We start from the raw sequence: 26,460 nt of genomic DNA, 5'->3' as shown, positions 1-26,460 counted from the left end.
TTTATTTTCCCCCTACTTAAAATTATGTTAGATCCTGTCTTTGGCACAAAGGAATTAAACTGTGGTGAATAATGGAGGTACCGTCTTAGGGAACCCATGTCTTGATGGTTTTGCAAATCACAGCTGTGCAGTAGGATGGGTATGGGGAAAAGAGAGTGTGTAGTAACAATAGAGGTTCTAGCACACAAGGCCCTGTGGTGTTCACAGTTGTGGCACACTGCATGTTGGATTTCCTCCGCTGAAGAAGTCAATGATTGTATTAGGTTAAAACTGTTTAACTTATGTTTCTCTTGCATCACTAAACACACTGAAGTGTTATGTTCCTTTGGAGTACCTCATTGTCAATAGATATAAGGATGGACAGGGTGTTGCTGTGTTAATGCCCGTGTATCATGAGAACAGGGCTTGTTTTGTCTCTTGTGGTGATATATAATAGTCCTCTCTTATCCACAGTTTTGCTTTCTGTGGTTTTAGTTACCTGCCATCAGTGGCAATCCAAAAATATTAAATGAAAAATTCCAGGAATAAAATATGTATGTTTTTTTCCCCACGAACTATCAGATCTTTTATTGTCAAATTTTGTATGTTTTGAATAGCTTTTATTACAGTATATTCTTATATTTGTTCTATTTTATTAGTAGTAATTATTGTTTATCTCTTACTGTGGTTAATTTACAAAATTTATCATAGGCAAGCAGGTATAGTTTAAAAAAAAAAAAAAAAAAAAAAACGGCCTATACTGGGTTTGGTCTAACTGTGATTTCAGGCTTCCAATGTAGGTCTTGAAGGGCACCTCATGGAGATGGCATTACTGCTCTACACTGTCAGATACTTAGAGGCTGGTTTATTTTCCTACATGGCGGTATTTACCAAACTTCAACCATATCTGTGCCAACAACCATGATTTTGTTATATGAGTGTAACTTGAATTCTAATACTTATTTCACTGTTTCAAAATTTTAAGCATATTATTTACTTTATCCTTAAGTGACAAAGTCCTTGAAAAATTGATATGGAGATACTAGTTGTATATCATTCTAATATGATAACAAAGATTTTTAGAAGTTTTCCTGTGCCACACTTAACCATCCTTCACATCACCAGTGGTTCATGTGCCAGTTTGGGAAACTGCTTTAGAGGATGACATTAGGACATAATGAATGAAGTTACTGGAAACCAGGAGGAGGGCTGTTTGAGTGCTCAGTGCTCTTTCCTATTTCATAGATCATGGTTAATTTGCTTATTGTTTTTGCATGTGTGTATGAGATAGGATTTATCTCCAAGCACACAAAGTTTCTTCTTTATTTTTTTTAAAGTTTACATTTTAATATAGGTCCACCTCATCTAAGGTTCTCATGAATGTTTACTTTAGGAATGCATGAATCTAGAGTTTTACTGGAAAAAAAATGAGTTCTATTACCTCTCATTGTTTTTCATTTTTGAAAACAGGTATCAGTCTTCATAATTACTGAATTATGTGTATTTTAAAAACATTTGAACATTTAAACATAAAAACATTTAACTATTGTCTATTTTCTATTCTTAAAGGAGTTAGACTTTTAAAAAGTTCCATATGGCTTACATTATGCAGATTATAAGTAAGAGATCCTGACAGATTTCAAACTACAAAGGTGGATAAAATATTTTACTGTGCTATGAATTTTTTAGAAAAAGATTCCTTTGTTCCTTTATAGTGTGTGTTCTCTCTCTCTCTCTTTTGAGATGGTCAAAGCATTCCTTTTAGGAGACAGGATGGGGGTAGTAATATGTTGTTTTGTGTTAGCAAAATTGAATTTGACTCAAAACTGTTTTAGGAACTAGCAGTCATTTTAAGATATTTCAAGAGTGATTTAAATGTAAACACATGTAAAAAAGTGAAACTATTAGTGACCTTTCCCCCCATTTCCTAGCATTATGTAGTCTGGCTTCAGTTCAAGATTCCGTGTGTTACTGTTTTACGTTTTAAGCTGGCAAAAATAGTTGCTGAAAATTATGTTTTCTTAACATAGAGTTGATTGTATAGAAAAGGAGGTGTTTGAGGACTGTGCTCTTTAATAAAGATAAAACATCAAGTATTTTTTTCCCTGATGAAACCAACACTTGTTTTCATTTAAAAAAAACATTGTTCTAAGAATATACTATTATCTTTTTTCAAATTAAAATTTTATTTCTTTTACTATACAATCATTTTAGAACTCATTCTAATGAGAAAAAGCAACTTTAGTTCCAGTATGCAAACAGTCACTGTGAGCATTGCAGTGTACCCCACCGTACACACACTCCCCTAAATACTCTTCCCCCTCACCAGTAAAGAAACCACTATCCTGACTTCTGATACTGGATTAGTTTTATCTGACCTTGAACTTCATATTAATGGAATCATGTGCTATATATTCTTTTGTGGTTGTCTTTATTTTTTTAATTTGAGAAATTCATCCTATTTTTGTGCAAAGCATAATTTCATTTTTATTGTATCATTCCATTTTAAGACTATTTCATACTTTATTCTTTATATTATGCATTTGTTTTATTTCTAAATTTTGACTTAATAACACTCATACCTGTGTTTGTTGTATTAATCACCAGTGGAATTGCTGGATCCTAGTTTTGCATAATTCAGCTTTAATAGTTAAAATTATATAGTTTCCCTAATTATTTGCACCAGTTTATACACTTAATACATTATATGAGAGTTCCAGTTGCTCCACATCCATAGCAACACTTTTGGAGGAGAGGAAATGGAGATAGATTTATTGAAGTATAATTATAAACAGTAAAACTTACCATTATAGACCTAATTGTGTACCTTATAGTGTATGGTTCTGTTAGTTTTGCCAGAATATTCTTAACACCTTGTCAACGTTTGCCTTTTGTATAACACTCAGCAAAATCAAGGGCTCATTGTGAAAGGTCTTATGGAAACATGGTTAGTTTGTGTTCCCAGTGGGAAAATGGTGAACCCTGGACGTGCTGCTGTGTTATTCTCTTGGTACCAGTAATGTATGAGACATACATCACTTTAGTTTTTAAAATGTCCATGATTCTTTGTGCCAATTATCTTTATAATGATACTTGATTTTCTTCATACATTATTTGTTAAAAATGTTTTGGTGAGTTTGGGAGATATAAAATATTACTTCATAAACACTAGTTGAAAAGCATTAAATTCAGTGATATGTTCCAGGGAATTTGGATATAAAAATTAGGAGAAATTCTACTGAAAAAATGTTAACTTTGTTGATATTCTGTGTGATATGCCTAGAGTTGTAACTGAGGGCCAGTATTCTGGCATATTGATAAATATATCACAGATCACTAGTTCGTTCCCTCTTATTTGATCTCCTAAGTGTAAACGTTTTCACTGTGCCTAAGATGAATAGGCTTTTATAAGTTGATCGTTCTATTCATTTTAGGATGATGATTATTTTGCTGAGACAATATACTTTTTAAAAAATGTTTTTGATGCCTAATTCCAGGAGCTAAGAGAAAGGTATACTTTTTTATTTGTTTGTTTTTGTTTAAAATTTTCCTCTTCCCTTCTGGGGCTCAAATCCAGGGCTTTGAGTATGCTATTGTAGTGTTCTACCATTGAACTATATACTCCCAGCTCCAAGAATAGTTACTTTTTGCTTTATGTATTACAATAAATAACTGCTATGGACCTTGAAGGCTTTTTCTAAGCAAGAAATAAAATAAAAATTTTAAAAGGGAGAAAATGAAATGACATCTTTGTTTGAACTTGATATCAAGCAATGGTCAGTTCTTGTCACAAATTTCTGAACTATTTTTTTTCTTCACAGATCATTATATTTAGGTATAAAATTTTATTGCAATGTATCATTCAATTTTAAGACTATTTCATCCTTTGTATTATAGTATGCATTTAATTTCTAAATTGACTTAAAATAATAACACTCATACCTATCATACCTCATACCACCCCACACCCCAACAAACACTAGTTTATTTGCTTATTTTTGTTCCATGTTAATTTTTCCTTTATACTAAGCTACAGTGAGTAGAGTAGATTATCTTTGGTTTATCAGTTCAAATTCAGTTTCTTTCATTTTGCCCAATCTACAGCAGGCCCTAAATACACCATGAGTTGAATGTATGTATGTCAGTACACAGGCAGTTGGGATATATTTGGTGACAGTGAATTTCATCTTTGTTGGGAGTATATGTTGATTGGGAAAAAAAATTAATTATAAAGAAGTTGAGTGATTGTCAGACAGATATTTTCCTAACTGGTTGTAGATTTCTTCTGTATTTTGACTATGTCAGTGCCAATATCCCGGTTGTGATATTGTGTTACAGTTATGTAAGATGTTAATGTTAGAGGAAATTGGGTAAAGGGTACAGAGAATCCTCTGTATGTGAATCTACAGTTGTATATTTTTTAATCTACGCCCCCATTTTTTCCCCAGTATCTGTGCGGTTGTCTTAAAGTTTTTAAAATTATGGGCAGAAAATTTTAATTATTTGTAAAAAAAGATCTCTGAGGAATAATATTCTGGAATGTTATGATATATAATTGCATTCATGATACATAATCTTCTGAAAGAGGTGTTGGAAAATGCAGCCTACATAGCTGAATCCCAGCGTATGTTCTTTACAGAAAGGAGGGCTCATGGCTGCCATCATGTCTGTCCTGGAACATGTTTACTAACTTTTTTGGTGAAACTGTCTTCCTTATTATTTTCTACATGTACATAGGAAAAGCACAGATGTTTTGTCAGAGATTTGTTGGATTGTGATGGCAACTAAAGTTGGTTCTTAGTTGTTAGAATACTTGTCTCCTGGTCATACTAACTTCCTCAGAGTTGGAGTGGGAGCCTTTCCTTATTTCATTTTTGGTTGTGGGTGTAGAACCTAACCCCAATAGGCATTCCTAATCTGTTGACTGAATAGCCTTTTGTGGGTGTTGATTGAAACATCTCTGGTGGAATTGTCATTCATGTCTCTGGTAGCTGACTGGTCTTCTTAATTTTCTCAAGTTTGTAGTTTGTTATAATATTATAGCTTCAAAAACATATGGATGTGACCATTTTACCAGATTTTAATCTTACAGTGCTATCAGTTATTTTTTGTATAGTTCTGAAGGAATATTTAGCATTTTGTAATATATTTGTTAGATATAACAAATTATAGTTTAGCAAGTAGCATATGTACTAACATGGAAAAATAGTAATTTACCTCTTTTTCTTAAATTTTGAGGAAATATTGATTTTTGAGTTTTTTTTAAATGAGAGGTCTCTTTTCCTTGATGATTACAATATTTATTAATGTTTTAGTTTGCCATTCTTTGTATTTTCATTGCATTTTGATTTTTAAGAATGCATATCCTTGAGTACTTTAAAAAAATAGAATCAACTCCAGATTTGTTTTTTAGTTAATTTCAGTACATTTTAGTTTTAGTTAGATCAATTTTATTTTCAGAGCTTATTTGGAATATCCAAGGGATATAATTGAATAACTTTGGGAACCATCCTTAATTTAATTTTTGGAACAGAAGGAAATACACTGTAACTTTCCTTTATTTTTCTGGTGGAATGCCCACCCCCCCCTTCCCCAACAGGAAAGTACAGTTCCACTAAGATTCTTGGGTCATAGATCAGAGGCTTGGATCAACAGAAAGAAATGAACTTTTGGAAGAATTCTGATCCAATATCATGGGCCAGTTTAAACTACAATGTAAGCAATGGCAGGCTGCCTCATTCTCCCTGTGAGGAAAGGCAACAGTGCAGTTCACCAGAAAAGCAAAGTGTGTGTGTGTGTGTGTGTGGGTGTGTGTGTGAACTTCCTCATAAAATATTAGTTTATCTGACAATATGCAACTCTCAGCCCTCTTAGAAAAACTCGGAGGGAATGGGAGAAGGAAAGTGAAGCTGTGCTGAAGTAGAGTTAGTATTTTGATTTGGAAATTTGTCCGGGGATAGTCAACTCTTGGTTCTCTTAGTAATGAAAATGAGCAGCTGTGAAGAGAATACAAAAACAAACAAAAAAAACCGCTTATGTTATCTTAGAGAGCATTTTGTGATTATTTTTGTTGTAGATTGAACTTCCTAATTGTGTTTTCCTTTGCTTGCAATCCTGGAACACACAGTGATGGATATAAGGGGTAGAAAGTCTTGGAGCAACCTCTAAGTAGAAGGAAATGACCTGAAAGTTTAAAAAAATAGATTACAGATAAACAAGAAACCAATCCCAATAATTAATACTTGGCTTCTGGCTATACCTAAAATAATTTTGATTTTCTTATTAAATGTCTCATTTCTTAACTGTTATGATCATTGTTTTGACTAATGGAAATCTGTGATTTATAGTTAGTTATCAATTACTGATAATTTTTCCTCAGATTTTCCTAATGAAAGGGTGTATATCACTTAACAGAAACATTCCCTTCTTCCTCGATTATCTTAAAATCCTTCCTGCTTTAAAAAAACAAAAATCCTTACTGAACCTCAGCTCTGCTTGTGCCTCCACTGAAGGCTTATAGCAGATAAGTCATTGGAAATTCCCTTTATACTCCTCTAGGGATCTCTGAAATTTGGTGAGGTGGGAGACTACGTGACCCTTACAACAACTTGAGTTAGGAGTAAACCATTCCAGCGAATGATAGAAAAAGTCTGAGATTTGTATGCCCGCAATTCTGTAAGAAATGATACATTTATAGACTTTTTAATGAGGTAGTTTATATTGCATGCAATAAAAAATGCACAATATTAGAAAATAACAAAATTTCACACTGAACTGTTTATAATGTGAAGAAGAAATAAAAAGTGTCTGCCTGTGTCAGTTCACGAGGAATAAAAATTATCAGTTGTGTATTTTGCTATGCAGTTTTTTGATTACTTTTCAGAAGCATTTAATTCCTTTGACAAAGGTGTTTTTCAAAGAATAACATCTGCCTACTATAATAAGTAATAAATATAGACGTACAGCGATTTAAGTAAAATATTACATTCATTGCCACTCTTCTAGATATAGTAAGTGTTAATGTGTTGGCGATTGTTTTCTTCCAAAATTATCAGAAGTCCTCCCTTTCCTTCCTACTCCTTCTCCTTCCTTTCCATTCCTTCTCCTCCCTTCCCTTCCTTTCTCTCTTCTCCTTCCTCTCTTTACCCTTCCTCCCTCTCTAGTTCCAAAGTATATCACACTTCCTGGAGTTGTGCTTGCTAGGCAGGTGCTCTACCACTTGAACTACTTCCCTAGCCTGAGGACTTGCATTTTAAATTTCAATGAGAATACCACATATCCTCCTCCAAATCCTGTTTCACTTTGATCTCTTACTGTTTGCAATTTGCACTTTTGCCCATGCTGGGTAGTATCAGTCTTGAAAATTTTCTGTTTGCATAAAATTTTCTGTCACATAAATTCCTGTTGGTATTTTGATGCCTACCATACAAAATTTTAGAGTCAGTTGAGGGCAGATTTGATGTTTTTGCAGTACTGTCTTTTTGTCCACAAACATGTTATGCCTCTACATTAATTTAGATCTCCTATGGCCTTCAATCAAGTTTTGAGGTTGCTATCCCATAGGTCTTACATATTTTAGTTTTATTCCTGAATAGTTTATTGTGTTTTACTATTCTGATTGGAATTAAATATCTTCTTTTTTTTTTTTTGACTTGGGAATTTGAACCCAGAGTCACTTTACCACTGAGTTACATCCCCAGCACCCCACCTCTCTTTATTTTTTTAAATTTTGAAACAGGTCTCATTAACCTGCTGAGGCTGGCTTTGAACTTGCCTTAGCATCTTGAGCTAGTGAGATACCCATGTGTGCCACAGCACCCAGCTTGGAATTAAATATATTTTCTAATTATTTATCACTGTGTATAAGAAGGCTTTGATTTTTTTTTTTTAATCTTACAACCATAGTACTATGTCGAAATCTTCTATTAGTTATAATAGTGTGTCGGTAATGGAATATCGGTTGATTCTCTTTGATGTTCTAGAGCATCTTTGTCCAATGTAAATATAAGTCACATATGTAAAGTTTTCTAGTAGTCTTATTAAAAAATAAAAAGAAACATATGAAAGTAATTTTAATGATATACATTAACCTAATGTATCCAAATACTGTCATTTCAACATGTAAGCAATGTTACCAAGATAATACTAGTAAAATATTTAACATTTTTCTTTTTTTGTATTGTAGAATTCATTGTGCATTTTATACCCACAGGACATTGCAATTTGAACTACATTTCACATTTTCCATAGCTGCAAGTGGCTAGGGGATACTCTTTGGATGGTGCAGTTCTAAATGGACAATCATTGTGTGCAAATAATGAATATTTTTTTCCTAACTTTTAGAAAATCATTTTTCCTTATCTTAATCTTACTTGGAGCACCAGTAGTACAATGCTGATGTGGATAGTATTAGTGGGAATATTTCAAGTGTTTATAGCATTTTATAACAATAGAATTTTCAAATAATGAACTTCTTTTGCTCTTATAATAAAAAAAGGTGTTATTTCAAATTTTAAACATAAAAAGTGTAGAGTATTGTGCAGAAATGCATTAATTATTGATGACAGCAATCCTGTGTATTTTCTTCTCAAGCTGGACTCTGGACTGTGTTCACACTAGGCGGTGTGGGCAGCAAAGCGGCTGTCTCTCCAGAGCTTTCTTCCCCTCTGGCCAACCAGAGTCTCCTGCTTCTGCTGGTGCTGGCCAACCTGACAGACGCTCCAGATGCACCCAATCCCTACAGACAGGCCATTATGTCCTTTAAGAACACACAAGGTTTGTAATGTTTTTTTCTCTGACTATTCCTTCTAATGAGATTATTGTTTATACCAAGTTGTTTATTGTCTTATAGTTTTGGTGTTGTTTGATATTTTCATATTGCTTAAAAATGAGAAAAATTTAGATTTTCCTGTTAATATTCTCGGGAAGGTAAAAAAAATCTTAGAAGAGTACTATGATCCTTTATATCCCATTAAGTTTATATTTCTTTCAGAGATAACCAAACTAACTTGTGTTTAATTTGGCCTGCCTGTCCTACCTGTAAGGGACAGAGAATAACCTATGAAACCCAAATAGTAGGTTGTTTCAAATTTTCATTTGAAGTTTATATTCTAGTTAGAATTTTATAGAACTAAAAATTAGATCAGAAATCAGCAATTTCTTTTTGTAAAGGAGCAGTAACTTCACAGGGTCATCTGTACTCCAACCTCTTAACCCTGTCATTGCAACAGGAAAGCAGCCATAGATAACACAAGAACGAATGAACATGGCCATGTACCAAAAAGAAATATTTCCAAAACAGATAGTGGGCTGCTCATGGGCTGTAAGTTATTAACACCTAAAGTAGAACATGAACAGATAGTTCTAAGTTGAAACAGTAATCTCCTAATAAAAGATAGCACTCTACTGTACTATAGTAGCTAGGTTATCAAGATGTATCCAACAAATAAAGAAAATGTGGTGTATATACACAATGGAGTTCTACTCAGCCATAAAGAAGAATAAAATTATGTCATTTGCTGGTAAATGTGTGGAACTGGAGAACATCATGCTAAGTGAAATAAGCCAGATGCAGAAAGTCAGAATGGAATGTTCTCCTTCATATGCAGAAGCTAGAGAGGAAAAAGGAATAAAAAAGGCAGGGGGATCTCATGAAAATAGAAGGGAGAGCAGTATACTTAGAAGCAGGGGACTAAGGGGAAGGAGGAGAAGAGGGAAAAAGGAAGAACTGGGGAATAAACTTGACCAAATTATTCTATGTGTATGCATGAATATATCACAATGCATTCTAATTTTATATATAGCTATACTGCACCAATAAATAAATAAAAGGAAGGAAGACCAACAGAGTAGAGGAAGGGAATTGGGAGGGAGAAAGAGAAGGAAGGTGACAGCATGGGGATTGATATGGAGGAAACTGTGTTATGTGCATTTATGAATATGTCAGAATGAACCCCACTATTATGTATAACTGTAATGTACTAAAAAAAAAAAAAGACAGAGATTTATCCAACACTCATGTAATTAAGATAAGCAAGATATATAGTTATTGGGTAGGAACATTAAGGCTTCTGATGCTCTGTGCTGTGCTGTTAGACTATTCTAACATACATTTTTAATAGACAGTGGATTAGTGTACCAATTAGTTGTACCTTTGCCAATTCTGGTAATATTTGTAGAGTATCTTAGCCCATTTGTGCTGCTATAATTAAATACCTGAGACTGGGTAACTTATAAAGGACAGAAATTTATTTCTCACAGTTCTAGAGACTGGGAATTTCAAGATCAAAGACTCCAGCAAGTTTGGGTTTGGTGAGGATCAGATACCTGCTTCCAAAATGGTACCATGTATACTTTGTCCTCACATGGTGGAAAAGATGGAAGGATTTAAAGGGCCAAGTGCTACATGGAGTCTCTTTTATGAAAGCCTTAATACCATTCACAAGGGAGGAGCATTCAAGACTTAACCACCTCCTAAAGGCCTCACTTCTTAATATGAATGCATTGGAGACTAAGATTCAATACTAGCATTCACGCCGTAGCGCAGAGCAATAGGGACTCAATAGCAGTTTGACGAACAAATAATGAAACCTCATATGGTAGTACTTTTCTGTTCCATTACTACACTCTTCTTCCTAGTGACAGTGTGACTTAATGGTTAAGAAAACAACTTTTGGAGCCAAGCAGACCTGGGTTCATACCTCACCTTGGTCACTTTAGAATGTGAGACCTTTGATAGTTCACATAATCAGTAAGCCTCAATGATTTTTGTCTATGAAATGAAGATAATTTCACCAAATAGCATTCATATAAATATTAAGAAAGATAAAACTTTAAAATGTTCAGTTTTTACCACATAGTAAGTAAGTATGGTAGAAACTATGGTTTCTACTGCACTTACTATTGCTGCTGTGGCTAAATGTTAGTAAGCATTTAGGGTTGAACTTTGCTTGAGATAGTCATCTTTTGGGAGACCACGTAGTACAAAGATTAAAAAGTTGACTTTATGGTTAGACTGACCCCATTTTCCCAACCTTTCAATACCATTGCCCTTAACTGTAAAGCAGGGGTTATAATCTCTACCTCACATGTTTTTTGTAAGAATTAAATGAACTTTAATCCATAGTACAATCTCACCACCTTATTAGTGTTATTATAAGAAACAGTGTAATTCTGAGGTTCATTTGGTTTTTACTCAAGACTGACCTGAGAAAAGTTACTTATTCTCTCCAAGTCTCCATTTCATCCTTTGTCCAACTGGTCAGAATAAAGACATGACTGTCGTTCACATTGAATAAGAGGAAGCAGGCAAAGTAGAAGCATTTAGCACATGTTGGTTCCGTCAGATATGCTACAGCTTGGTGAACTTGCTGCTTTGCTTCCACTGTAAAGAGGTTCAGGGTGTCCAGAATCTCCTCCAGTGAGTCTTATATGGATTCTGTCATATTTTCATACTTACAGTACATGACAATACTTCCTTTTGCCATCCCTTACAAAAATGGTCACATAAAGACATTATTTTTGTAAGTGTCAAAATATAGTTTTAAGATTGAAAAAATAATCTATTATTTTAAATGTGGAAGGAAAAGTCAGGTCACCATGAAGTAGAAGTGAAGGCATTTGTAGATGCCTTTCACAACCATGGAGTATAGGAAGGAGAATCAGAGGCACAGGGCCACCAAGGTCGTTTGTGTCGAGACATAACTGTTTCCCACAGGAGTGTGGCTTTCAGGAATGTCTAAGTGTTTTGTTTCGTTGGTGATGCTTCTGTGCTTTAATGTTTTTAAGAATTTTTTGGTGCTTCTTTTCAGCACACATGAAAGTGTCAGTTCTTTGTAGTGTCACGTTCACTTGTTTTATCTCATGAGATTATGACTTTCTGTCTGCCGAGTCTCATTTTTTTTCTAACCTTACTTCAATTTCTATGCAAATCTAGTGAACTATAGGAAAGGGACTGGGTCTGTTTTAGAATATGAAGAATTTTCCCAGCATAGACTATGATTTATGCTTTTTATCATTCCGATGACCATTCTTTAAAAAAAAGAAGGAAGTTTCTTAGCAGTTATGGTCAATTAACTTTGTTTTCTTTTAAACAAAATGTTAAACAAATCTTATGGTAGTTGTCTTAGGCTTGGTATATTCTCTCCATTAGAGAAATTAATGTTGAATATTACTGATCTAGCTATTATTTTAAAACTCACTAAATTATATGTTGTTTTTCTAGCCATTTTCTTTAGAAATGGATTAATAACATTGGTGAATACTTTAGCCATGACTTCTTTTAAGTAAATGAACTTAGCTTCAAGGCAGGATTTTGTAAACCCTATCTTATGAGAAGATTTTCTTTTTATATAGAAGCTGTAGTTATTTTAAAATAACTTTTCTTTGTTTCTAGATTTTTTTTTTTTAGTACTGGTACTTTCGTTTAGCAGTCAGGGGATCTCAGTATCTTGATTAAATTGTATGTATGGAAGAACCTTTTGCCCCATAGCTCTGTTTAAGTGCATGTTCTCAGTTGATTTAATTCAGCTATATTTGTGGAAAAAGAGTAACAGAGTCAAACTATGTAACTTATTTTAGTGAAGTTTAAAATATAATTTGAAAGTTTAACTCTGAAATGTAGGGATTTTACGTAAAACTAAGAGAAATTGATTTATATGCGTTACTTTCACATTGCTTTTATTGTTTGTACAAAAAACACAGTCTAGAAAATACTCATGTACCGGTTTTTAAAAATCTGCTTGTTTTTTGTATTCTAGATAGCAGCCCTTTTCCCTCATCAATTCCACATGCCTTCCAGATTAACTTTAACAGTTTGTACACAGCCCTATGTGAACAGCAAACATCTGATCAAGCAACGCTTCTCTTGTACACACTGCTCCATCAGAATAGTAATGTCAGAACATACATGCTGGCTCGCACAGATATGGAAAATCTTGTAAGTATCATGCTAAACACACCATGTTTTGTGTATTTGATAAAATTTCGAAGAATAATTTCTTTTCCCAAGAGGGGGTAAGTATGTGTGCCACACAGGTGTATGGTTAAGAGCTTGATAGGGACAGTGTCATCAGACACAGGCACAGACTTGTGTTGCTTCAATGTGCAAGATTCCTCTCCTAGCATGACCTCACAGAGCTGAGCACAGCAGAATCCTCAGCTGATAACAGGCTTACTAGTTCTTGAGATCTTTAGCAGCCACTGAGGATTCAGCCTGATCAAGCCTTCTAAGAAGCACCTCTGCAGTTCTCAAGATTTTTATTTCTTCTTGATCCCTTTCATCTGCTAGGTGCCTGCCCTCCAGATTTGTGCAGTTGGTCACAGTTGCAGCATCTTCTTGAGGAAAATGACTGAAAGGATGGTTTTTTTCAATTTGGTTTCCCAAGTGTCCTATCCTCATGACAGATTTGGATTCTGGCTCTGCCTCAACATAGTTCCCGGCCTGTTGTAGTTATTTTAAAATGCCTTGCTGGACATCTCCCCACCCAGGGCACTTTACCACTGAGCCATATCCCACGGTCCTTTTTAGAAATTTTCTATTTTGAGACAGGATTTCATTAAGTTGCCCAGACTGACCTGAAACTTGTAATCTTCCTACTTCAACCTGCGTAGTAGCTGGGATTATAGACTTGTACCACTGAAACCAGCTTGACATCTGTTTAATGAACACTGTTCTTTCATTATATGATTGAAATTGGTGCCACAGTATTTGTTTCTAGATATAAACTCCTATAAGCAATCATTGATTTCCATTATAACTAATGTGTAGACATTAGTCTTTCTCTGAGGGGTAGGTAAGCCTCCTTACCAAGGTATGTTTGATATACATCATACACCGATTCCTGTGGACTGTTATTGTGCTGGTCCAATTTTGTTGTTGTTAACATTCTTTAATTCTAGAAGCTCTGATATTCAGATGGCAGTGTATTAATGCATTCATTATGTGAACAAAATGTGAACATTCCTGAAGTAGCCAGCAGTTGACTGATAGCAACAGAATACCTCCTCTTCCCTAGTTTTTACAGATTCGCCAGGCATTTCGTAGCCATTTTTTTCAGTGTTAAGTACTATGTAAATACTGAAGAAAGATGAGCTATTGGAATTCATTGAGCATATTCTGCATCACTGTGACACTATGAACAAAGTGTGATGAAAGAACTGTCTCCTCACCAGCAACGTGTGAAAAACATATTTTGCTTAAGTATACTGCTCTTGAGTATAAACTTGTAAAGAGAAGACTTGTTTCTCATGGATACTGTAAGCACAGAGACAAGTCTAAGCATATTACATTCTAGGGGAAATGTTGGTATTAAGCAGAAAGCCTGGACATCACAGATTTCGGTTCCATGGTGAGGATGTTGGTATGCAAGATGAGGCAGGGAGTAGCAGCTATTTGTGTTTGATGATACACGGTGAATGGTGACAGGGTTTTGTTCTGATGACTTTAGGGGGATGGAGTAGCCTTTGTTTAGTTTTATTTCTAATTTTATTTCGTAGATTACATTGATAATTTCTTAATTTATGTCCCCATGTGTCCTTTTACCTTTCTTAGAAAACATGCTGTCAGTTGGAAATTTATTGTACTGATCTGATTTTGTTATTATTAACATTCTTTAATTCTATAGACTCTGATATTAAGAAGACAGTGTTTGGCATATCACAGTGTCTCTTGAATACCTTGTTGTGTGCAGGTGTTTGTGAGGTTGGAGAGAGACCTTCCTTTTTTCAGTGTCAGGTGTTGACTGACCTGAGCCCTTTCTACTGTGGTTTGACTTAATGGCTCTGACTTCTTTTAATACGAGTACTCATTAATCTGGCCTAATTTCTTGTGACGCTTTTTTTTTTTTTTTTTTTTTTTTTTTTGGTATTTATTAGAATACAATGCAATGACTCCTGAATTTCTTTTTGTGTCTGTGAATAGTATTTCAGCCAGAATCCAAGTACCCAAATGTTAAGAACAGGATTAAAGAAGGCAAACTTTTTAGAAAAACCTATTCAGTCATGATTTTTATTTTTCATCACAAGTAGTTTATTCACAAAAGGAGCTAGACATTTTAAATGTCACAAATCTATTAGTTGTAAGTAACAAAATTCTTTGTCTGCCTTGAATGAAAAGAAATGTTTTTGCACAAATGAAAAACTCATGAAACTTTTTAGCTTCAGTCATGGCAGGACCTAAGGGCTAAACATTTCCATCCCTTACCTCTGCTTTCCAAAGTGAATGCTTAAACAACAAAGCCTTGGCCTCATTGTCAGGCACACACTTTTTGAAATGGAGAATTGACCACCAGTAGCTCTGGGTACATGCCATCTTATCACTTGTAAGCTAAAGGGAAGAAAATTTATATCTACTATTTATAAAAATGTCATGAAGGGCTCCAGTATTGTTTTGACTGAGTACTCCTTCCTTGACCAATCACTGTGGAATGGAACCCTCTTAATGATAAGCCATCTTAACCTTTAACAAGAGGATTTCTCTCTCTCTCTCTCTCTTTCTCTCTCTCTCTCTCTCTCTCTCTCTCTATTTTCTTCTCCTTCCACATATTTTTATTGCTGCATTGTAGTTGTACATAATGGTGGGATTTGTTGTTACATATTCATATATGCATATAAGAATATAATTTTTTAATATGGCTCCCCAAAATTTCCCCTTTCTCCCCTCTTCCCATCCTCTGATCTCCTTCCTCTACTGATCTCCCTTTAATTTTCATGAGACACCCCCCACCACCACACACACACATACACCTTTCTTTTCCTCTTACCTAACTTCCTCACATGAGAGAAAATGTATGACTCTTGACCCTTGAACTTGGCTTATTTCACTTAACATAATGATATCAAGTTTTTATCCATTTTCCTGCAAATGACATATTTCATTTTTCTTTGATGGAATAATACTCCATTATGCATATATAAAACATAGTTTCTTTATCCATTCATTTGTTGATGGAACCTAGGCTGGTTCCATAGTTTGGCTGTTGTCTATCATGCTGCTGTAAGCATGGATTTGAATGTATCACTATAGTTTGATGACATTAATTCTTTGGAACAAATACCAGGGAGTGGTATGGCAGGGTCATATGGTGGTTCCATGCCCAGTCTTTTGAGAAACCTCCATACTAATTTCCATTGTGGTTGTACTAATTTACATTTCCACTAATGGTGTAGAAGTGTTCCTTTTTCTCCACATTCATTCCAGCATTTATTATCGTTTGTATGCTTGATGACTGTCATTCTCACTGGTGTGAGATGAAATCTCAGTGTAGTTTTTATTTGCATTTCCCTAATTGCCAGTGATGTTGAATATTTTTTCATGTATTTATTGGCCACTTGTATTTCTATTTTTTGATAACTGTCTGCTTAATTTATTTGCCCATTTATTAATTGGATTTTTTTTGGAGTTAAGTTTTTTTTAGCTCTTTATATGTTCTGTATATTAATCCCCCTGTCAGAATAGTAGCTAGCAAACATATTCTCCCATTCTATTCTGAAGGCTCTTTCTTCACTCCTAATTGTTTCTTTTGCTGCTCAGATGCTTTTAAATTTAATACTTTTCTGTTTTAGCCACTCTTGGCATTATTTCTTGAGCTTTAGGGTTCCTATTGAGAAAATCATTGCCTGTGCCTATGTGCTGGAGTGTTGATTCTACCTTTTCTTCTAGGGATTGCATAGTTTCTGCTTTTATTTTATTTTTTTTTAATTTTAATTAAAAATCATGAATTTATATAGGGCAATGTTGTTTGATTCATTCTGTTATTTTTTACCTTCCCCCCCACCCCTCCCACCCCTCTTTTCCCTCTATACAGTCCTTCCTTCCTCCATTCTTACCACCCTCCTTATCCCTAATCCTAAACCTAACCCTAACCCTAATGCTAACCCCTCCTACCCCACCTTGTATGTCCTCATCCGCTTATCAGCAAGATCATTCGTCCTTTAGTTTTTTGAGATTGGCTTATCTCACTTAGCATGATATCCTCCAATTTCATCCTTTTGCCTGCAAATGCCATAATTTTATCATTCTTCATGGCGGAGTAATATTCCATTGTATATATGTGCCACAGTTTCTTTATCCATTCATCAATTGAAGGGCATCTACGTTGGTTCCACAATCTGGCTATAGTGAATTGAGCAGCTATGCACATTGATGTGGCTGTATCTCTGTAGTACGCTGATTTTAAGTCTTTGGATATAGGCCAAGGAGTGGAATAGCTGGGTCAAATGGTGGTTCCATTCCAAGCTTTCTGAGGAATCTCCATACTGCTTTCCAGAGTGGCCGCACTAATTTGCAACCCCACCAGCAATGTATGAGTGTACCTGTTTCCCCACATCCTCGCCAACACCTGTTGTTGCTTGTGTTCTTGATAATCGCCATTCTAATTGGGGTGAGATGAAATCTTAGGGTAGTTTTGATTTGCATTTCTCTTATTACTAGAGATGTTGAACATTTTTTCATATATCTATTGATTGCTTGTACATCTTCTTCTGTGAAGTGTCTGTTCATTTCCTTAGCCCATTTGTTGATTGGATTATTTGTATTCTTGGTGTAGAGTTTTTTGAGTTCTTTATAGATTCTGGAAATTAGCGCTCTATCTGAAGTATGTGTGGCAAAGATATTCTCCCACTCTGTAGGCTCTCTCTTCACATTACTGATAGTTTCCTTTGCTGAGAGAAGGCTTTTTAGTTTGAATCTATCCCAGTGGTTGATTCTAGCTTTTATTTCTTATGCTATGGGAGTCCTAGTAAGGAAGTCTGATCCTAAGCCAACAAGTTGAAGGTTTGGACCTACTTTTTCTTCTATAAGATGCAGGGTCTCTGGTCTGATTCCGAGGTCCTTGATCCATTTTGAGTTGAGTTTTGTGCAGGGTGAGAGATAGGGATTTAGTTTCATTCTGTTGCATATGGATTTTCAGTTTTCCCAGCACCATTTGTTGAAGAGGCTATCTTTTCTGCATTGCATATTTTTGGCACCTTTGTCTAGTATGAGAAAATTGTATTTATTTGGGTTTGTGTCCATGTCCTCTGTTCTTTACCATTGATCTACCTGTCTATTTTGGTACCAATACCATGCCGTTTTTGTTACTATTGCTTTGTAATAGAGTTGAAGATCTGGTATTGCGATTACCCCCTGCTTCACTCTTTCTACTGAGGATTGCTTTAGCTATTCTGGGTTTCTTATTCTTCCAGATGAATTTCATAATTGCTTGCTCTATTTCTGTAAGGTACACCATTGGGATTTTAATTGGAATTGCATTGAATCTGTATAGCACTTTTGGTAGTATGGCCATTTTGACAATATTAATTCTGCCTATCCAAGAACATGGGAGATCTTTCCATCTTCTAAGGTTTTCTTTAATTTCTTTCTTTAGTGTTCTGTAGTTCTCATTGTAGAGGTCTTTCACCTCTTTTGTGAGATTGATTCCCAAGTATTTTATTTTTTTCAATGCTATTGTGAATGGGGTAGTTTTCCTAATTTCCCTTTCTGAAGATTCATCACTTATGTATAAAAATGCGTTGGATTTATGGGCATTGATCTTGTAACCTGCTACTTTACTGAATTCACTTATGAGTTCTAAGAGTTTTCTGGTGGAATTTCCAGGTTCCTCTAAATATATAATCATGTCATCAGCGAACAGGGATAGTTTGAGTTCCTCTTTTCCAATTCGTATCCCTTTTATTTCTTTGGTTTGTCTAATTGCTCTGGCTAGAGTCTCAAGAACGATATTGAATAGAAGTGGTGAAAGAGGGCATCCCTGCCTTGTTCCAGTTTTTAGGGGGAATGTTTTAGTTTTTCACCATTTAGAATGATATTGGCCATGGGCTTAGCCTAGATGCCCTTTACAATGTTAAGGAATGTTCCCACTACCCCAATTTTCTCTAGCGTTTTGAGCATGAAGGGATGCTGTATTTTATCGAATGCTTTTTCTGCATCTGTTGAAATAATCATGTGATTCTTGAGTTTAAGTCTGTTGATATGGTGAATGACATTTATTGATTTCCGGATGTTGAACCAACCTTGCATCCCTGGGATAAAACCCACTTGATCGTGGTGCACTATCTTTTTAATATATTTTTGTATGCGATTTGCTAAAATTTTGTTGAGAATTTTTGCATTGATGTTCATTAAGGATATTGGTCTGAAATTTTCTTTCCTTGATGTGTCTCTGTCTGGTTTAAGTATCAGGGTGATATTGGCTTCATAGAATGAGTTTGGGAGGGTTCCCTCCTCTTCTATTTTATGGAATACTTTGAGAAGTATTGGAATGAGCTCTTCTTTAAAGGTTTCGTAGAACTCGGCTGAGAACCCATCTGGTCCCAGACTTTTCTTTGTTGGTAGGCTTTTGATGACCTCTTCTATTTCATTGCTTGATATTGATTTATTTAAGTTGTGTATGTCCTCCTCGTTCAGTTTAGGTAATTCATATGTCTCTAGAAACTTGTTGATGTCTTCGAGGTTTTCTATTTTGTTGGAGTATAGATTTTCAAAATAGCTTCTAATTATGTTTTGTATTTCACTCGTATCTGTTGTGATATTTCCTTGTTCATTCCGAATTTTAGTAATTTGAGTTTTCTCCCTCTTTCTCTTTGTTAGTGTGGCTAAGGGTTTATCAATTTTGTTTATTTTTTCAAAGAACCAACTATTTATTTTGTTAAATTTTCCAATTGTTTCATTTGTTTCAATTTCGTTGATTTCGGCTCTGATTTTAACTATTTCCTGTCTTCTACTACTTTTGGTGTTGGTCTGCTCTTCTTTTTCTAGGGCTTTGAGCTGTAGTGTTAAGTCGTTTATTTGTTGATTTCTACTTCTTTTGTTGAATGCGCCCCATGAAATAAATCTTCCTCTAAGTACTGCTTTCATAGTGACCCAGAGATTTTGATATGTCTTTGTTCTCGTTTACTTCTATAAATTTTTTTATTTCCCTCCTGTTTTCTTCTGTTATCCATTCATCATATAATAGTGTATTATTTAATCTCCAGGTATTGGAGAAGTTTCTGTTTTTTATTCTGTCATTTATTTCTAATTTCAATCCATTATGATCTGATAGAGTACAAGGTAGTATATCTTGTATTTGCTAACAGTAGCTTTGTGGCATAAGACATGGTCTATTTTAGAGAAGGATCCATGTGCTGCTGAGAAGAAAGTGTATTCTTTCTTTGTTGGATGGTATATTCTATATAAGTCAGTTAAGTCTAAATTGTTGATTGTGTTATTGAGATCTATGGTTTCTTTATTCAATTTTTGTTTGGACATCTATCCAGTGGTGAGAGTGGTGTGTTAAAATCACCTAGTATTATTGCGTTGTGGTCTATTTGATTTCTGGAATTGAGAAGGATTTGTTTGACGTACGTGGATGAGCCAATGTTCGGGGCATAGATGTTTATAATTGTTATGTCTTGCTGATTTATGCTTCCCTTAAGCAGTATGTAATGTCCTTCTTTATCCCTTCTGACTAGTTTTGGCTTGAAGTCCACATTATCTGAAATGAGGATGGATACTCCAGCTTTTTTGCTGTGTCCGTGTGCATGGTATGTTTTTTCCCATCCTTTCACCTTTAGTCTATGGGTATCTCTTTCTATGAGATGAGTCTCTTGCAGGCAGCAAATTGTTGGATTTTTCTTTTTAATACATTCTGCCAGTCTATGTCTTTTGATTGATGAGTTCAGGCCATTAACATCAGGGTTATTATTGTGATATGATTTGTATTCCCAGTCATTTGACTCATTTTTGTTTTTTGACATGATTTGGTTTCCCCGTTATTTGGCTATTCCTTTAGGCTAGTTCCTCCCGTTGCTGATTTGCATCGTTGTTTTTCATCTCTTCCTCATGGAATATTTTGCTGAGAATGTTCTGCAATGCTGGCTATCTTTTTGTAAATTCCTTTAGCTTTTGTTTATCATGGAAGGATCTTATTTCATCGTCAAATCTGAAAGTAAGTTTTGCTGGGTATCATCGTCAAATCTGAAAGTAAGTTTTGCTGGGTATAAGATTCTTGGTTGGCATCCATTTTCTTTCAGGGCTTGGTAAATGTTGTTCCAGGCCCTTCTAGCTTTTAGGGTCTGGATTGAAAAATCTGCTGATACTCTTATTGGTTTCCCCCTGAATGTAATTTGGTTCTTTTCCCTCGCGGCCTTTAAAATTCTGTCTTTATTTTGTATGTTAGGTATTTTCATAATAATGTGCCTTGGTGTGGGTCTGTTGTAATTTTGTATATTTGGAGTTCTATAAACCTCTTGTACTGGGTTTTCCATTTCATTCTTCAGATTTGGGAAGTTTTCTGATGTTATTTCATTGAATAGATCGTTCATTCCTTTGGTTTGTTTCTCTAAGCCTTCCTCAATCCCAATAATTCTTAAATTTGGCCTTTTCATGATATCCCATAATTCTTGTAGATTCTGTTCATGATTTCTTACCATCTTTTCTGTTTGGTCAACTTTGTTTTCAAGATTAAATATTTTGTCTTCAATATCTGAGATTCTGTCTTCCAGATGTTCTATCCTATTGGTTATGCTTTCTATGGAGTTTTTAACTTGGTTTATTTTTTCCTTCATTTCAAGGATTTTTGTTTTTTTTTTTTTTTCAATATCTCTAACTCTTTATTGAAATGATCTCTTGCTTCCCGTATTTGCTCCTTTAACTGTTGATTGGTGCTATCATTTAATGCCTGCATTTGCTCTTTCATCTCCTCCTTCAATGCCTGCATTTGCTCTTTCATTTCCTTGTTTGCTTCCCTGATTGTTTTAATTATGTACATTCTGAACTCCCTTTCTGACATGTCTTCTGCTGTGCTGTCATTTGGTTTTATTGATATAGTATCTAGGTTTGTTTGGGACATCTTCCCTTGTTTTGTCATATTGGTCAGATGTCAGTGGGACTTTGTGATATTGCAGAATTCTTCTATTGGCTTATAGTGTCCCTGTAGATTTCCAGTGTATCACCTTCCTGCCTTCAGTAGCCTGAAGTCTTGGAGTAACTTGATAATGCAGTGCTTCCAAGGAAAGCTGCCCCTAGTCCTCTACTGGTTCCAGGACTTGGAGCTGGCTCTGTGTGGAAAGGCTCTCACTGGGTGGTCTGCTCCGAGAAGCTAGCTTGGAAAGGCGCTTCCCACCAGAGGCGGCCGGGCTGTGGGCTGCTTGGGGAAGTCCCTGGCTGCCCTGTCCTGGTCCCTGAAGCAACCTGCGGGCAGGAACTTGGCGCCCTGGTTCAGGGACTTGAAGCTTGGTTCTGTGCAGAAAGGCTCTCACTGGGGGGCCTGCTCCGAGATGCTGGAGATTCTGGCCCTGTGGGAGGAGCCCACCGCTGGAGTGGACAGAGCTGCCTGGGGAGGACTCTAGCTTCTCTGCCCTACCGTAATAAGCCACCCGAACCCGGGCCTGCCGCCCGGGCAGCGCTTCACTGGGTGGGGGAGCCTCACCCCGAGGCTCTATTTTAGTCCGAGTCTCTCAATGCCTCCCCTTCTTGAATCCTGGGTTCTGGAGCGACTGGAGATGCAGTCACCCTCTAGTCCGCCATCTTGGATTGCCAGTTTCTGCTTTTAATTCCTAGATCTTTGATTCATTTTGGGTTGGTTTTTGTGTCTGGTGAGAGATAAGGCTCTAGTGTACAGATGCCCAATTTTCCTAGCACCATTTGTCAAGGATCAGATGACTGTAGGTGTGTGTGTTTATTTCTGTGTCTTCTATTTTTTTTTTTTTTTTTGGTGTAGAATTGCTTTGGTATTTTGGGTCTTTTATTCTTCCAAACGAATTTTAGGGCTGTTTTTTTTTTTTTTTTTCCTAGTTGAGTGAAGAATGTCACTTGTATTTTAATGGGGATTTCATTGAATCTGTATATTGCTTTTGGTAGTATGGCCACTTTAATGATATTAATTCTGCCTATCCATGAACATGGGAGGTCTTTCCATCTTCTGAGTTTTTCTTCCATTTCTTTTTTCAGTGTACAAGAGGGTTTATTAAAGGGATTCTGGACAAGTAACATATAGTTACTGAAGCATTGCATTATTTATAACTTCTCTAATTAGGGGATTATGAGTTAATTACCATTTGAATTTCTGTTTGTGTTAATCAGTCAAGTAGAGATTTTGGTGGACATTTCCCTTAAGCCTCCACCAGTCTTCTGCCCTTGAATTAGGCCTTGAACCTACATATATATTGCACATATGGAAGTCTTGTCATTTTGATTGCTTGCTAACTTAAAACTTCACTGAAGAGTCACATAGAAAATAAAATTAGTATTTACAAGTAACATGAAGTCCAGGATGTGTCATAAATTATCAAAACAAGTTACATAAGGATTTTTATATCTTCTTCTGGATAGCTAATAGTCTTTTATCTTCTGAATATGATTGTTTGTTTATATGTTTTTTGGTACTGGGAATTGAACCCAGGGTTGCTTAACCACTGAGCCTCATCCCCAACCCTTTTTTAAAATCTTATTTTATTTTTTATTTTGAGACTGGGTCTTGCTAAATCATTGAGGCTAACTTTGAACTTGAAATCCTCTTGCCTTAGCTTCTCAAACCCGGGTTCTGAGTATGATTTTTACATAAAAATAAAAAGATGAAATATCCTGTTTAGCTCTTTTTATGGCTTTCGTTTCTTGAAAACCTTGGGCCACATTCTCTGCTTTCACTTCTTTACTCAGTGTTCCCTTTTTAGCTTGTTATGATCCAGCTTCTGTTCCCATAGCTCACTTGTCAGTAGCTCCTTGTTGCTAAATCCAATGGGCGTGTTTCATCACTACTTTGAGCATTCTGCTACATTTGACAGTGTCCGCCTCTATTCTTCAGTTACCCAACTTCCTTGTGTTAATCCATTCTGGCAGCTGTCAAAAAAATATTGTAGAGTGGATGCTTAAACAATGGAAATGTATTTCTTGTCATTTTATAGGTTGGAAATTCTAAGATAGAAGGGTTGTCAACTCTGTGTCTGGTGAGGGCCTGCTTCCTGGTGTGCATATGGCCATTTACTTGCTGCGTCCTCATATGGCATAGGGCTGAGAGGGAGAGGAAGCAAGTGGGTCCTGTCTCTTATTAGGACAATCATGAGCGTTCTACTTCTTTCTAATCACCTCTCAAGGCTTCACCTCTTAATACCATCCCATTGGGGTTAGGGTTTCAACCTATGGATTCTAGGGAGTAGAATCATGCACCTGTACACACCCTTATCTTTCAGACCATTGTACTCTGCTGTTATTTCTACCTCTGTGTCTTTTACTTTTCTGTTTTATGTATTATTCTTTTCTTAACTTTTAAATATGCCCTTCGGAAGGGTTTTGTCCTAGTATCTTTCTTCTTCTTCTTTGCTCCTCTTCGTAAAACATCTAGTGAATTCCATTATGGTGTCATTTGTATGTGGACAACTTTTGAGTTCTGTATTTACATCCTTGATCACCTGTGTCTTAAATCCATGTTCCTACTTGCCCCAGACATTCCCTCGTGGCTTCATCATAGATACCCTATCCCAAACAGGTAAATATTGGGCTCATTATCTCCCTGGGACCTGTTCTTCCTTCTATTACTCCTGTGTTCTCTGCCACAATGATGAGCCATCCATGTAGTTGGTAAAAACTGGATGCTTTGATCCTTCTATTTTCTTTCCCCACATCCAAAGAAGTCCTTTTGATTTCCCATCCTTAATATTTTTGGAATCTATTAAATGTTCTTTTTCCTCATTGCCACTCCTGTGGTTTAAGCTGCTCATCTCTCCAATCAGTGCAGTATCGTTAACTGGCTTTCCTGCTTTCTGTCTTGCCATTCTTTAACATTCTCAACACTTAAGCCAAAGTGAACTTACTAATGTCAGATGTGATCATGTCCATTCCCAGCTTGTAAAGCCTTTCATGTCTTCATAGTTTCCTTAGTTAAAACTCTGACTCTTTAATGTAGCTAACAAGACACTTTGAAATTTGGCCCCAGATCTCTTTTTTGGTTTCATCTTTTCCCCATTATTGTTCTTGTATTCTTTTCCTAGTCATACTGAATTAATTGAATTTCCCTCAGTGTGATCTCTTTCCCATCTAAGTTTAAACGTGGTTTTCTCTCCTGAATACTACTTCTTACAAACGTCTGTTTGCCCCCTTCTCAGGTAACTCCCATAATTCTGCAGATCTCAGTTTCAATAATTCTTTCAGATTTAAAGTGCTGTTCTAAAAGTAGTTACATATATTATAACCAAGTAGAATTTGTCCCAGGAACATAAGCTTGGTTCAACATCTGAAAATCAATTAATGTCATCATATCAACAGAATAAAAATAAGAAAATCACATGATCATTTAAATAAATGCAGAAAAAAGCATTTGACAAAATCATTGCCCTTTCATGATAAAAACACTTAACAAACCAGGAATAGAAGGGAACTTCCTTGGTCTGATAAAGGGCATCACTAAACCCCAGAGTTAACACTGTACTTAATGATGAAGACCAGATACTTTCCCCCTATGATCAAGGATAAAGATATCTACGTTTTTTGTTTTTTTTTTTTTTTTTTGGTACCAGGGATTTAACTCAGGGATGCTCAAACACTGAGCCACATCCCCAGCTTTTTATTTTTTAATTTGTGACAGGGTCTTACTAAGTTGCTGAGGCTGCCTTTAAACTTGTGATCTTCCTGCCTCAGCCTCCTGAGTCACTGAGATTACAGGTCTGTGCCACCATGCCAGGCTCAAAGTTATCTAATTGGAAAAGTAAGAAGTAAAACATTTGTATTTGCAGGTGGCATTATCTTATGTATAGAGTATCCTCAAAAAGCTATTAAAACTAATAGAAGAGTTCAGCAAAATTGTAGGGTACAGGATTCGTATATGAGATCAATATGTAGAAATCATTGTAATTTTATTCCTTAACAATGGAGAATCCAAAAATCAAATTAAGAAAACAGTTCTATTCACAGTAGCATCAAAAAGAGTAAAATACTTAGGAATAAATTTAACCAAGGAAGTATAAAATTTATACTATGAAAATATTGTTTAAAAAATGGGAAAAATCCCATATTTATGGATCATGGTACTTAACTTTGTTAAGATGGCAGTTGTCCCTGAACTGACTGACAGATTCAACGAAGTCCCTATTAGAATCTCAGCTAAATTATTTGTGGAAATTGATAAGGCAAATATGAAATTCATTTGGAATTACAGGGAACCTGGGATAGCCTAAATATCCCTGAAAAAGAACAAAGGTGAAACATTCACACTTCCTTATTATTTCAAAATGTACAAGGTAATAGTAATCAAGACTGTACTGCCACAGGATAGACATAATAGATCAATGGAATTCATTCGAAAGTCCAGATATAAACCCTTATTTTGATGGTCTACTGTTTTTAGTTGGGGTCAAGACTAGTATGAAAGGGATAAGAGTCTTTTTTGAATCAATGGTGCTGATGGAGCTGGGGAGCCACTCGTGAGAGAACGGAGTTGAGCCTTCAACCCATGTCCTCGTTCACTCAAAGTGCATCAGAAGCATGGGAGTTAGACTTCATGACCTTGG

The 26,460-nt window shown here is 35.6% G+C and overlaps 1 protein-coding gene across 3 annotated transcripts in view; it reads left to right on the top strand.

Moving 5' to 3' along the window:
* The window catches only part of DYM (dymeclin), a 397,677-nt gene that overhangs the window by 163,512 nt on the left and 207,705 nt on the right, over positions 1-26,460 (top strand). For all 3 annotated transcript variants that reach the window (XM_079108988.1, XM_079108986.1, XM_079108987.1), the window contains exons 9-10: positions 8,572-8,754; positions 12,738-12,916. In XM_079108988.1, the coding sequence (XP_078965114.1) occupies positions 8,572-8,754; positions 12,738-12,916 (362 nt within the window). The remainder of the gene's footprint in view (positions 1-8,571; positions 8,755-12,737; positions 12,917-26,460) is intronic.

This window comes from Sciurus vulgaris, assembly GCF_902686455.1.
Source record: "Sciurus vulgaris genome assembly, chromosome: 13".
In the NCBI taxonomy this organism is placed as follows: domain Eukaryota; kingdom Metazoa; phylum Chordata; class Mammalia; order Rodentia; family Sciuridae; genus Sciurus; species Sciurus vulgaris.
Note: the sequence above shows the minus strand (reverse complement) of the source record. Positions and strands in the feature narration are given on the sequence as shown.